The 13,607-nt window shown below is 37.4% G+C and overlaps 1 protein-coding gene across 1 annotated transcript; it reads left to right on the top strand.

Annotated features, from left to right (window-relative positions):
* The first annotated feature begins 450 nt into the window (after positions 1 to 450).
* On the top strand, positions 451 to 13,553 carry ctdspl2a (CTD (carboxy-terminal domain, RNA polymerase II, polypeptide A) small phosphatase like 2a). The gene is made up of 13 exons (XM_066667275.1): positions 451 to 596; positions 2,089 to 2,297; positions 2,475 to 2,613; positions 2,929 to 3,075; positions 7,273 to 7,494; positions 7,602 to 7,689; positions 7,770 to 7,881; positions 8,362 to 8,448; positions 9,385 to 9,447; positions 9,620 to 9,699; positions 9,960 to 10,086; positions 10,155 to 10,250; positions 10,344 to 13,553. The coding sequence occupies exons 2-13, from the start codon at positions 2,112 to 2,114 to the stop codon at positions 10,407 to 10,409; spliced, it is 1,413 nt and encodes a 470-aa protein (XP_066523372.1). The 5' UTR covers positions 451 to 596; positions 2,089 to 2,111; the 3' UTR covers positions 10,410 to 13,553.
* The last annotated feature ends 54 nt before the right edge of the window (positions 13,554 to 13,607 follow it).

Raw genomic sequence — 13,607 nt, 5'->3', positions numbered from 1 at the left:
CGAAATTTGGGGGTAATTTATCTGGCAACACATAAATTTTGTTTTGTGGAAGGGCCGCTGCACCGCTCTTTGAAAAAAAGCGCATTAAAGACAGCCTATCAGAACAGAGATACTTTATATATATAGCGGTCTTAAAGGTACAGCATTGCGAAGAGCCTGTTTAATTTTGGAGGGAAAAAAAGTTAGAAAATGAAAGTTATTTCTTGCCTTAAATTGGGGATCTCATGAAGGAAAAAATTACAGGAAAACGAAGGACCGGGAAAATGTTATGAGATAAACTCGTAATGTGTGATGTTGTGAGATATTTCGGGACACTAATATGTATATTCGTCCCTCGTAGTGTTGTGAGAGTGTGTGCGAAGCCTCGGTGACCGTTGCTGCCGCCGAGAAACTTTGCTCATGCGCAACATGGTGCATTCATTGTCATCCGGGTTCTTTCAAGAGTGTCTCTGTGAGGAGGCGGGAAATGGCGTCCCGAGAAGCCGAAGGAGAGCTCTCTGTATATCCGTGACTCACAGTGCTCACAGGGACAGAGGCTCTTTCGGCGGCTGAAGCCAGCTCCGCCGCACTTCTGCACCAGGGATAACACTTGCCAGGTGAGTTATAAGTGCAGTGTTTAGGACTGTGTTAGTCGCTGTTCGTGCTCTCGTACGAAAAGAAAACGAACCCGTGCGCCACGGCTGCAGCGAGAGTGCGTGCGTCTGTAATCTCGCATCTTCACGCCTCGGTTCTGGCGCGGAATACGTCTATGTGTGCCCCCGGCAGGAAATGAGTTATTGAGCGTCTGGACAACATGGTTGCGTCCGTGTCCGCGGTTCGTTCCCCCTGCTGTTAGCTCACTAAACCCCGCAGATCTCCGACGGCGGCGGACAGCTGGAATTTGAACAGACAACTTAATCGTTAGCCACTTGGCGCTAGCGACGTCGCTGGGCGCCGTTTGCAACGGCGGCTTTACGTAGCCCCTAAAAAGCCCGCTGTCAGGGGTGATTTTTACAGTGCTTTGTTACAGTACCAGCCTAAAAAGCGAACGGCTCTTGGTCATTAAATATGCGATTTTGGTTTCCTAGCGTAGCTGAAAGCTAACGGCAGCTAATTTCACTGTTATGCTGCGAGCTAGCGACCGAGTCATATTTATTCCCTAACTGCGCAAGCTCTAGTGCGTTTAGCTATACCTTTACCAACACCACACACTCGTGAGATTTCGCACTGTTCACTGAGCCTTGTGCTTTGCTTTACAGTATTAAACGTGCCACTCACACTTCGGCTAAACGTAAAATTAGCTTTAGTTTGATAGAGAGGCTAGCTGCTATCCAAGGAGACATGTTTCACCCCGCCCACTTTACCCGCTCTTCAACTTCTCTTTGCTCAGTCGCTGCTTCTGCACTTATTTAGCTCTGCTGCACAACAACAACAAACACTACAACAACACATGTCACACCCACCCCCAGAGCTTCAAGAACACGGTGAATTCCTCTAATCGGAGACCCATCAATGCCACATGTACAGTTGAGGTTATAGACTTAAACGTTATGAATATTGGTAAAGGGCACTACACAACCCATGTGCATACAGATTAAAAACTTAAATTAGTTGAAGTACATTTTAAGAAATTTCCATTAGTGTTAGTTCATTTAACATCTCATGCTTGAGACATGTTTCGTGAGCCATGTACTAAATAGTATATAAATGAATTGCTTCCAAATTGAATTGAAATCCAAAGATTTGAGCTTCCTCAATATCACTTTACCCCCCCCCCCCCCTTAACTTCAACAATATGCATTTTGACAGACAAGATTCTACCCTTTTACTTAACCCAAGTTACAAAATGTCAGTTAAACACAAGTTTGATATTAAAAACCGTTAAAAGGAAAAGAAGTTTAATTTTAAGGTTTAGAGGTCTGAACTTTCATTGACTAAATGGCTCCTCCATTTTGGAATCTTTTGAATCTCTCATGTTTTGTTTTGATGGGTAAAGACTTCTAATTCTGCTGCCTGGTGTAACTACAGAAATTCAGTTGACTTGACTGTAAACAAGCTTCCAGGCCTATAAAAATCATTGCAGAACCACAATCCAGTCCTCTCTTACAGGCTTACATGTGACTTTTGGGACAATGAGGCTGAGAGTGCGCAAAGCATCTCAGCAGCCGAGCCCCACCCCACCTGCCCGGACCACCAAGGCCAAAAGGAAGCACTCCGAAGTGGAACACACAAAGCCCTCAGGAGGCGCAAGGATGCAGAAGAGTGACACTGGTATCTTCTCCACCATCAAGAGATTCATCAGGGGCAATGCTGTCAAGGTCAGGGGCTTTGATATAATTATTTACATTATTTAAACATTTAAGTATAATTCTCTCCTCATTACTGCTCAGATACAGAGTAATGAATAGAAGAATCGTACTCAGCTGGTTTAATTTTTATTAAACTGTTCACTGATTTGAAACATCAGTCTCGGGCCTGCTCTCTTCACTCGTTAGGTGGAGCAGTGCACCCCTGCTAAGAGGAGCCGTGTCGACTGTGACTCTGACAGTAACTTGATCACATCTACCCCACCCACTGGGAACCTGCCCAGCAGAGTTAACCCTAGAACTCGTAGGAAAGGTCCTGCCAATGGAGGTGGGCTATTCTACAACATACTGATATGTAACAAGAATTATGTCTCAATGATTGTGTCCGGATGTAAATTTTGACTTACTGGGCATTTAATTTCTTATAAAATAGGATATGTAGCTATGAATTTGTGTACTAAAATTGCAGATTTAGTTTATTTTCTAAGTGACCCATACCACAATGTGTCAAAAAACTACTTTAAAAAAGAATGTTGTTACATGTTAATTTCTTTCACAGTTTAGAAAATGTACAAGTACGGGAAACAACTTTTACATAAAACTGTATGACTGTTCAAGTCATAGTTTCTTGGCTTGTCCTTAGACACCATGGCGTGTGAGAGCAAACTGGTGAAGCCTAATGGAAAGCTTGAAGTGCAGCCTGAAGCTCCTAGCAGCCCGCCTCGTACAACCCTGCTGGGGACTATATTTTCACCTGTTTTCAACTTTTTCTCACCAGCCAACAAAAATGGTAAGTTTTATTTTTACAAATTAGTTTGTTGAATCACAGTGAAATTTATTTGCTGACTGGAAGAAAAAAGTGCTTGACCGATATGGGATTTTTAAATGGCAGATATCAGAATTTAAACAGCAGGGTGATCAATGACTGATATATCTAATACATTTTTTTTTCTTTTTTTGTGATAAAATGATACATTTTTCCAGATATTTTGGCCTAGATGTTTTAAAGCTCTCCTCTCAGTGACCAACGCCCCCCCGAAACACTGTATTGTCATTATGCAGGAAATAAATGAATGTTTATTGTGTCATGGTGACGAGCAATTATGGAGCTTTTACTGATGTTTTAGGAGCTTTTTACAAGTGTGGTGCCTGTAAGTGTGTGTACAAAATCTGAAGCGATCTTACGTGTTTGTTACGGTTTAAATGTCCAAGAATTAAGTGGCGTTGCGCTTCAGGTGTTAACAATCTGTACAGAGCAGGGTGTGCTCTCATTTTTTTCCTGAGAAAGGTTGGATGTAGACAACAGAAAATTGGTGTACGGATAGTTGTATTTCTTCTGAAACTGTGGACTGTGTGATAAGAACATTTGATGCAATCAATTAATTTTGATTAAGAACAGTGGGCCTGCTGGGTGCATCTGCACTAAAGGGTTAGTCTTGCCATGTTCTCTCAGGAAACATTACGTCCAAGCATGCACTGTTTCATATCTACTGACATCTGCCTGCAGAATGGTGAAATGGAACATCACTACACAGCAGCCAGAATGAGGGGGCTGCCTGCAGCTTTGCCTGTAGGTATTTTTAAATAATTGACCTCGCGTGCGGAAGGCATCAACCAATGGCGGTTATCCAAAAATGGCATTAATTGGCATACAGATTTAATGGGTTTACCACTAGTCCGCACCATTCGTATCGACAACAGTGGATTTTAACACAGATTTCTGTATTTTAGTATGCAACATTTGTAGTTAATGGTGGAAAATTGGTACTTGTTGAAGTATGGCTTTTTGATTTCATATGTTTAGCAGAGGTGTCGATTTAACAAATGTGATAGAGTTCAACAAACATTTATTTATTTATTTATTTAGAAAAGGAGATGAAAAAAAAATAAATGTGTAGTGTGGTATTTACAACAAACCTGTTAAAGGAAACCATCCTTTTTGCTTTAATATAACGTTTCAGAATAAGAGTGTGGTCCTATGGTCCTAAAATACTATGATGATATGTCAGGGTATTTTGGCAATAACGATATACTTGGCGATATGACAAAACACAGATACTTTTATTAATTTCAAGAACACACTATTACAACAAAATAAGTGATATATTAATATTAATTATATTAAATTATACATGTTTAATATATTAAGATCAAAAGGTTTTATTTATTTAAAAATACATATTTTACTACAAATGTTAGTTTCAAACATTTGTGAAATGGCATTAAAGAAAAATAGTCTAGCATATAAATCTACCACACAATCAAATTGCAAATGAATTAGTATGTGGATATAAACAGCAAGCGTAAACAATTATGCAAAAAGTAACCTTTAAAGCTTCACAGTAAATAAAACAAATACAAAATAGTTGCTGTGCTGCGTCAGTGTAGTTTATTCGCTTTGGTTAGAGCTCATTGGCGGTTGAACTATCTTAATGATGTTTTTTATTTTCCTTGTCCTCAACCAGGTGCTTCTTCTTGAGGTGATGAAACAGACTATGTGTTTCCCCCTTCTGTTGTTATAGGCTTCTTTAATTTCTTCCATAATACCAAGGTTTATTGTTCATCTGATATTTTGTAACCAAACCACCTCCACACTACTGAAGTCACTTCCTTTTTTTTGGTGCAAACATCTCATCCACCTCAAAGCCACTTTCCAGTGTACTTCACTGTGCCTAAATGACTCATGTATAGAACTTATACCATATTATGGGTAATTGCATGATGTTCTTATGTAAACAAGTCAGAATATCACAATGACAGATTCCATAAAAAAAAGATATGTATGTATGTATGTCAGTATTTAAGGGCAGCATGGTGGTGCAGCAGGTAGTCGCAGTCACATAGCTCCAGGTTGTGGGTTTGATTTCCGCTCCGGGTGACTGTCTGTGAGAAGTGAGGTGTGTTCTCCCTGTGTCCGCGTGGGTTTCCTCCCACAGTCCAAAAAACATATGTTGGTAGGTGGATTGGTGACTCAAGTGTCCATAGGGGTGAGTGAATGTGTGATGCCATGTGAAGGACTGGCGCCCCCTCCAGGGTGTATTCCTGCCTTGCGCCCAATGACTCCAGGTAGGCTCTGGACAAATTAAATTTATCTTTCTTTTTTTTTTTTTTTTTTTTTTTAAGCTTTTTTGTGTAATGTATAATTGTAATTTAATATTTAATGTTTAAGTGACACAAGGTTCAAGTCATGTGTAGTGTGAAAGCACTTTTTTAGATGGTTTGAACCTTTTGGACCAATTACGGGAAGTTCATTCATTCATTATCCATCCATCCATTATCTGTAACCGCTTATCTAGTTCAGGGTCGCGGGGGGTCCAGAGCCTACCTGGAATCAGTCCTTCACAGGGTGACTCGCACATTCACCAACACACTCATACTTATGGACACTTGAGTCACCAATCTACCTACCAACATTTGTTTTTGGACCTTGGGACAAAACCGGAGCACCCGGAGGAAAAAAACCCACACGGACACGGGGAGAGCACAGACAGTCACAAGGAGCAGGACTTGAACCCACAACCTCCAGGTCCTTGGAGCTGCGTGACTACGTGCTTGCGTCACTACGTGCTTGCACCACTGAGCCACAAATACAGGACGTTTTTTTTTTTTTTTTTTTTTTGCATGGTCTTTCCTGTTTTACACTTTTGTACATGTGTAATGAACGTAAAATAAATTTGTTTAAAATCATAAAGGATTTACTGTTGGCATCTGAACTGCTGCGGTTTCTGTAATATCGAAACAACTGCAGCTTACCTAGTGGCAAATCCAATTGCATCTTTGCCAGTTTGGGAGCATTTAGGGTTGAAATCAAACGGAAAGGGAGAACCAGCCAATTTAGATGAGGCAATATGCAAAATTTGTGCCGGAGAGGCCACTGTGAAATGGGGAAATAAGTTGAATTTGAGATAACATTAAAAAAAAATACTACATCATTATGAGGAGGGAACTCAGTAGTATGGAAGGTAAAATGTAGTGTGGTGGTGTTTGGGACACAGCTACAATAGCAAGTTTAACCATTTAAAGTGGAACCAAATATGCGCGTGTGGGTTTTTTTTTTTTTTTTTTAAGTAGCTGAAGTGAGTGTGTGAGTGAAGGAATACAACGTTTGTCACTGGGAGGGATTAACTTGCACACGCTGTCAGACAGGTTGTGAAAACAAAGAACAGAGAATAAAAAAAAAAGTGTGTGTGCGACTTCTTTCTCTGCTCAGGATGCATTTACACCACTGTCTTTTTTATTGAACTCAGTTGTTTGCTACTGTATTCATGTTTAAAATGTAATTTTGCACCTTACCTGATATTCTCTGATACCAAATCTTTCCAGCAGATGGCTGCTGATTACCTGTTATAATACTCTTGAACTTTGTATAAAAAAAGAATAATCAAGATTTTTCAGTCATAGTTAGCTAAGCAACACCGATTAATAACAGTGAGTGGACTTTTATAGAGCTTATTACAGTTTGTTTGTAGGGTAGAGGTTAAAACATAGTTGCTTTCTTTTAAGATATCTAAGAAGTTTCATTCCCTGCTTGGGCAACCATTTAACTCCTAGGAGTCCTTGCACATGACTTCTAACATTGCATTTGCTGAAATTATTTAATGATTAGGACTATGTCAATTTAGATAAAATTCTGCCAAAAGCAAAAAAGTTATGTTTTATGAGCCATGAGGTAGATTGTAGAACAATAGCGGAAATTGTCTTTGGTAAGTTTAAATTTATTTGATTTCTAGAATTCTTGTCTTAGCAAATCAGTGGGTAGTCATTGGAGTTTACAGCAACAGGGTTTAACAATGTGTCTCGGTAACTTACTGTAGCATGTTGAATTTGGAATCAAATCACTACCGATCTAAATAAGCAATGTTTAGGTGCAAGTTTAGTGTGGTGTGTCTACCATTTAGTAATAAACTACACATGTTTATTGTCATTTTAAATAAGGACCAGCTTCCCAGCAAGCACTGGTACTGCAGCTTACCTTGTTTTCTTTTAGCCACATCAGGCTCAGACTCTCCTGGGCAGGCAGTTGAGGCTGAGGAGATAGTGAAGCAGCTGGACATGGAACAGCTGGAGGAGACCCCCACTAGCACTACCACAGACGGTAGCAGGGATATCACCTTTGACCCAGCACTAAACTCAAGACCTCTGCAGACCACAGACACAAATGTGGAGGAAGGGGAGATTGCCACCGAGGCTGATATGCCACCTTTGACAGGTGAACATATAATAATAATAATAATAATAATAATAATAATAATCATCTTACATTTTTGTGAAGCTACCTGGAATTAAATATTTGTTTTTCATCCCATTTCCTGATAGTTGTTGGATCTAACAGCAATTATCTTGATGCCCCAACATCACCCCCTGCAGAGGGAACATATGAAGAAGACTGGGAAGTTTTTGATCCGTAAGTGGAAAAGACAACATAAAGTATGTTGCTAAGTACTACCCACTGCTACTTATTTTTAAACTCTGTAATTTCCACAGCTATTTCTTCATTAAACATGTGCCACCACTGACTGAGGAGCAGCTGACCCGTAAGCCAGCACTTCCACTCAAGACAAGAAGTACACCAGAGTTCTCTCTCGTTCTGGATCTGGTGAGTATGATGATGATTATTGAAAATGTGGTCACTTTGCCAGATTTTGAAAGTCATTAGGAATACAAGATTACATCCAATTACCATTTTTAGTGCATGACCAACTGTTTTAGAATATACTTTTATATACTTCCAACATATTATTTTTAATATTCCAATATAAATGTATTTACTTCCAATCGTGTGGTATTGTCGTTTTGTAAGAAAGGGACAGCATCATCATTTCCAAAGACCTTGTGAATTTTACAGACCTCTTTTGACAGCCATTTTGAGCATTGGGGCTGTGTGCAAAAAATCAGTACAGTGCTATAATTGCAATAAATAATATATAAACTTGTTTTTTCTGTAATTAAAAAAAAGTAGTCTAGCACTGTCCCATGTTGTGAAAAATTAAGATGTTGATAAATAATCAATAAACACAAAACATTTTTATGCATCACATGCTTTTTTTTAAGTTTCTTATTTATATGTTTGTTTTAGGATGAGACCTTGGTTCATTGCAGTCTTAATGAGCTGGAAGATGCAGCCCTGACCTTCCCTGTGCTTTTCCAAGATGTCATTTACCAGGTGGGTTTATGATAATTACTCTGGAGTTAATCTACTATCAATCTTAAAAGCACATGTTCTGACTTGCAGACTCATGGCTGTAAGTAGTAGTATTTATATACTCCTTTTAATAACTAAATACAACAAATTCATAATTATCCATGGTATACAAGTGCTGAATTACTGCTCAATGTGATAAACCTGTTCTTACTTTGACATGTGTTTTCCGGCTGTTACAAGTTCCCTAAAGACCTCGGAATTTTAGATTCCAGCATTATGATACAATAGATGTTATGTTACACAATGACAGAATAGTTATTGGAAATGTGGTTATTTACATCTGAAGTATAGCACTGTGCAAATGTCTTCTGAGACAATGGCGGGAATATGTTAAATATAAATTGACATTGTTTTTAACTATCCCAAATTCCTTGCTCAAGTAAGCCCAGTGTTTATATTTACAATTCTGTACATATTTGAGCTTTGTCATTACACTGGCAAATTTATTTAGCAAACTTTAAATGGCTGGAGTGCAGCAAAAAGTCAGATTCCAAATGTGTTATTCTAACTTTGAAGTAAATAAATAAATAAATAAAAGCAAAACACAATTTAGTCATAATTAAAGTTTTGTAAATTAAACTTGTTAATTGTAAAATCTTTTCATTATCAGAAACTAACTGTATAAATAATGCTAAACTTTAAGGGTAGAGATTAATCTTTGAACCATTGTCCATCTTGAAAAAGTCCCACCTGGTAGTTTCTGGTGCAGCAGAACCAGGTGATACAAGCACTTCATAAACCTATAAAGTTCCGTAGTGGAAAGCTGTTCTAAATAATCTTCTGTGGGGTCATGTTACTCTTAATGCTTATTGTTTTATCTGTTATTTAAGAATACAGGTATGTAATTCAAGTGTGTTTTGGTTGTTGACACTATCTTTTTTTGCAAATATTTTTAAGGTCTATGTGCGGTTGCGGCCATTTTTTAGAGAATTCCTGGAACGCATGTCCCAAATTTATGAGGTAATGTTTTTGGTCTTTGCCACCTCATGAAGCTTATGTTTTTGTTTATTTAAAAAACATACGAGACCGTAATTATATCTCCTGGGGGGGTAAACATACACATTTTTGAAATTTGAAACATTTTTAGAAACATTTTAAAGATTTAAATCTGAAAGTGATGTCTTTTTCACAGATCATACTTTTTACTGCTTCCAAGAAGGTGTATGCTGACAAGTTGTTGAACATTCTGGATCCTAAGAAACAGTTGGTTAGGTCAGTTAATTTTAAAATGTTATGGCTTTATTTTGTTGTATTGTGCACTTTTATTATTCATTGTTGCTCATTAGAAAGTCCTGATATTAATTGGAACTGGCACTGAAAAGTTGACAAAATTTATGCGTAACTTTAAGTTTAACTTAAAATTTTAAATTTATAACTTTGTTTGTAAACGTGTTTTTCCACACTGGCAGTGAACAATTGACTTTATGACTTTAAATTTGATTGCGCATACTCGTGTTTTTTTTTTTTTTTAGGCATCGATTGTTTCGTGAGCACTGTGTATGCGTCCAAGGAAACTACATCAAAGACCTGAACATACTTGGGAGGGATTTGTCCAAGACCATTATTATTGACAACTCGCCTCAAGCCTTTGCATATCAGGTTGGTGTGTCTGCATTTGTTAATTTGTTTAATTGAGAAAACTTGATACTTACAATGTCTCAATGCAGTTGTCTAATGGAATCCCAATTGAGAGCTGGTTTGTGGACAAGAATGACAATGAGCTGCTGAAGCTGGTCCCATTTTTGGAGAAGCTTGTGGAATTGGTGAGTTATTTTGTATGGTTATGGATGCATGCGTCATAATATTCTGTTGAATGTTTTTATTTATTGTTCAAGTCTTCAATCCTTTTGTTTCAGAATGAGGATGTTCGGCCTCACATAAGAGAGAAGTTTCGTTTGCATGACCTTTTACCTCCGGATTGAGGTGTCTGAAACGTGCAGACAAACCTGACTGTTTTAATAAATTGAAATTTTCAAAAGGGGGATGGAAGTGTACATAACTACAAACTCTACAGAGGATTTCAACTACAGATTTACTTTTACCGGCTGTTTTATGTGGGAATAGGGTGGGTTAACAACAAAGGTTTTAAACAAAATGTCTTTCAAGTATGCATACATTTTATATATACACTCAAATATAATTGTAATTGAAGGAAAAAACAGTTCTTCGGCTTTGACTGCCTGGCCCTTTGACAGATTAGTTGTTTGGGCTTGGCAGCAGAGAAGATTTTTTATAATTTTTTTTTTTTCTTCCCCCCTCCCCCCTCTCTATCCCCCTTACCTTTTTTTGCCTAAATTGGACTGTATGTAAAGTGCTGTGGAGAAGAGGACTGATGTCACTCCATTGGTGCTCAAAGGGACACTCCGCCCTTACTAGCCATCAACTTTTCAACGGGAATGGCCAGTGAATTATGAATTCTTAAACATATAAATATATACATATTCAGTTGTGTGTGTGTATATGTATATATAACATTTGTACATATGTATTTTCCTGTCAGGTTTGTAAAACGTTCCTTTCGCTCCTGAGTTCAACATGCATTCCTTTTAGTTGGAAGGCTTGTTTGATAGATGCTGACTTTTTATTGATTTTTACTATAGGTTTGAAGTTTTATTTTTAAATGGCGTCATTCTTATGCTTTGTTTTCTAAATGCTTTTAGACTGCGGGGGGTTGGGGCGGGGGGAGTGATTATATCCAGTCACCTGTATGATGCGTAGCATATTTGGGGTGGGAAGGGAGTGTGTTGAAAATGTAAACCCATGCCCCTTACGTATAATTGGCTTATGTTAAGAGATTAATCAAGACTTTATGCTTTCTCAGTGCTTTAGACTATTGACTCATATGTTCTTGAGAGGGGGAGGGTTTAATGTTTTTTATTCAATTGTTAGTTTGTTTTATATGCCAAGTATAGGTAAAATACTATATGTGCTTTTGATTGCTTTTCTGTGAAAATAATGCTTGGTCTTTTATGAAATGTCTGGTAATTGTAGCACCAGCACATGGACTGGCCTAAATGCTGCAAATGCGTCATTCAGTGTTTTCCCTAGTCACTTCAATCTTGCTTTTAAACTCCACTGTTTTAGGAATCCTCATGTACATTTCTACCTCTCTCTGAAGGGTAGACCCTACATTTCATTCAGTGTTATCCCAATGTTGTTTTTATTAATTTTTTTTTTTTTTTTTCCCTATGGACATAATACATTATTTTTATGTATCAGTGAGACTTTTTTTTTTTTAATTCTTTTTATTTATTTTAAAATTTATAACAAAGGGCCTTGGTTGGTGGGGGATTTTCACTCTGGAAAAAAGAATGTAATCTTAACTGAATTTGAAATTTATCATTTTGCAAAAACAAAAATCCTTAAAATGCTCAACTTAAATCAAAACCAAAACACTTGTTTTAAATGTTTTATTAGAAAATGCAGTAGGGCTGACAAGTTTGGATTTGTATGTGCTTAAGGTCACAGTTTTGGTCCTTGTTGGATTCACATCAATGTCTTTTAAGTGTTACAGTACTTAGAATTATGAGAATGGATTTTCATCAAGAGATGGTTGTCAACTTCTGCATATTCTTGAATTCTGGGTGTGAAGGGCTACTTAAGTTGTTTGTTTGAAATCCTTCCTTCAGTACAGAGGAAAAACAGTGCCAAACCTGTTATGAATACCTGCCTGTTTGGAGTTCCATAAGCACATTTTTTTTTGACTGGACATGATGAATGATTGTAAACAAAGCTGTTTTAATAAGGTGTGAATTTGCACAACTACGTTAATGTCCATCCGGTGATGCTATTGAGCAAAATGCAGCTTAGAAACATTGAGTCTAAGGGGCAATGTTGATACAGTTGTTGTAGGTGACAAGGTTGTTTGCAGGTGTACCAAAGAGTGTAGAATAACATGGGGTTTAAAAACTGTGTTAAAGGACAACATTTTGAGAAATGATCTATTTGTTTTTTTGTTTTTTTTTGTGTGTGTGCAATAAATGCATGCCTATTTTTAATTGAAAAGGGGGATTCTAAAGATTTACCTGTGTAGGTTTGCTTTGTAATCCAATTAAGGATTCTAAATACACCCCCTCACTCCATGCGCGCATTCACACACAAACACACACAAAAATATTTTTAAGTATATATTTTTTCCTTTTTAGCAAGTGCTGTTTAGCAAAGTACTTTTACATTTTGAGAGCAAGGTTAAGTCTGCTTCATTTTGTTTTCTCAGATCAGTCTGCTGTCAGACTTCTAACTGTTAACCAGACATTTCACATTTTTGGAGAGTTGGAATGCAACAACTTTTTTTTCATATAAATTCAGACTCATGAAGTCGTTTGCCGTAATGTCCAAGTTGTCCTTTAACAAAAGGTTTTTTTTCCTGATTTTTTTTTTTCTTTCTTTCTTTCCCTCTCTCTCTTGCTATAGTGGGTTGGACATGATAGACATCACATTTCTGATTAAATTTTTTTTTTCATTGTTAAATGTATAACTGTGTTTTCTGCATTTAATCTTTTGCAGTGAACACATGATTTTTTTTTCTGGGACAATCTGTTTACAGTATCTTTTTGAGGAATGTGAGTAGTATTTGATAGCATACTGAAATCTTTCATGCAAGATCTCAAATGTGTTTTGTTTTACACATTCTCCTTTATGTCTCATAAATGCTAGTTTAGATCATGCTTTCACTTGTCTACTTTTGAAAATGATTGGGGAGGGTCCTACTGTGCCTTAATGTCCTTACAAAATGCCCTGTAAAGAGTGAGGGTAACAAAAATTACAAAATATCATTGTTTATAAATGGCTGAAATCAATCAAAATTCAGATATGAGCTTTGAAATGGCATACACATCAAAATGTAATTTCAGTAGTCATCTTGCATGATAGGATTTCTAGCAAAGCATTTGTCTTAGGTTCTGAATGTTAGATGTGACAGGTTTGTGGTGTGTAAAGACGGGAGTTTTTCTTTGAGCTTTTGATACTCTAAATTCTGAGGCAAACACACTAAGTTACAAAGCGTACTGTAAGAGCTGGGTGCGGTTTAAGCATTTAATCCATGCTCTATGAACAAGGTCAATAACTGAAATATTATAGCATGTCAGGAGTGAATCCGTTACACTCAAGTAAATGGAGAA

This window comes from Hoplias malabaricus, chromosome 4, assembly GCF_029633855.1.
Source record: "Hoplias malabaricus isolate fHopMal1 chromosome 4, fHopMal1.hap1, whole genome shotgun sequence".
NCBI lineage: Eukaryota > Metazoa > Chordata > Actinopteri > Characiformes > Erythrinidae > Hoplias > Hoplias malabaricus.
The sequence above is the reverse complement of the archived record's forward strand: the minus strand, read 5'-3'. Positions and strand labels throughout refer to the sequence as shown.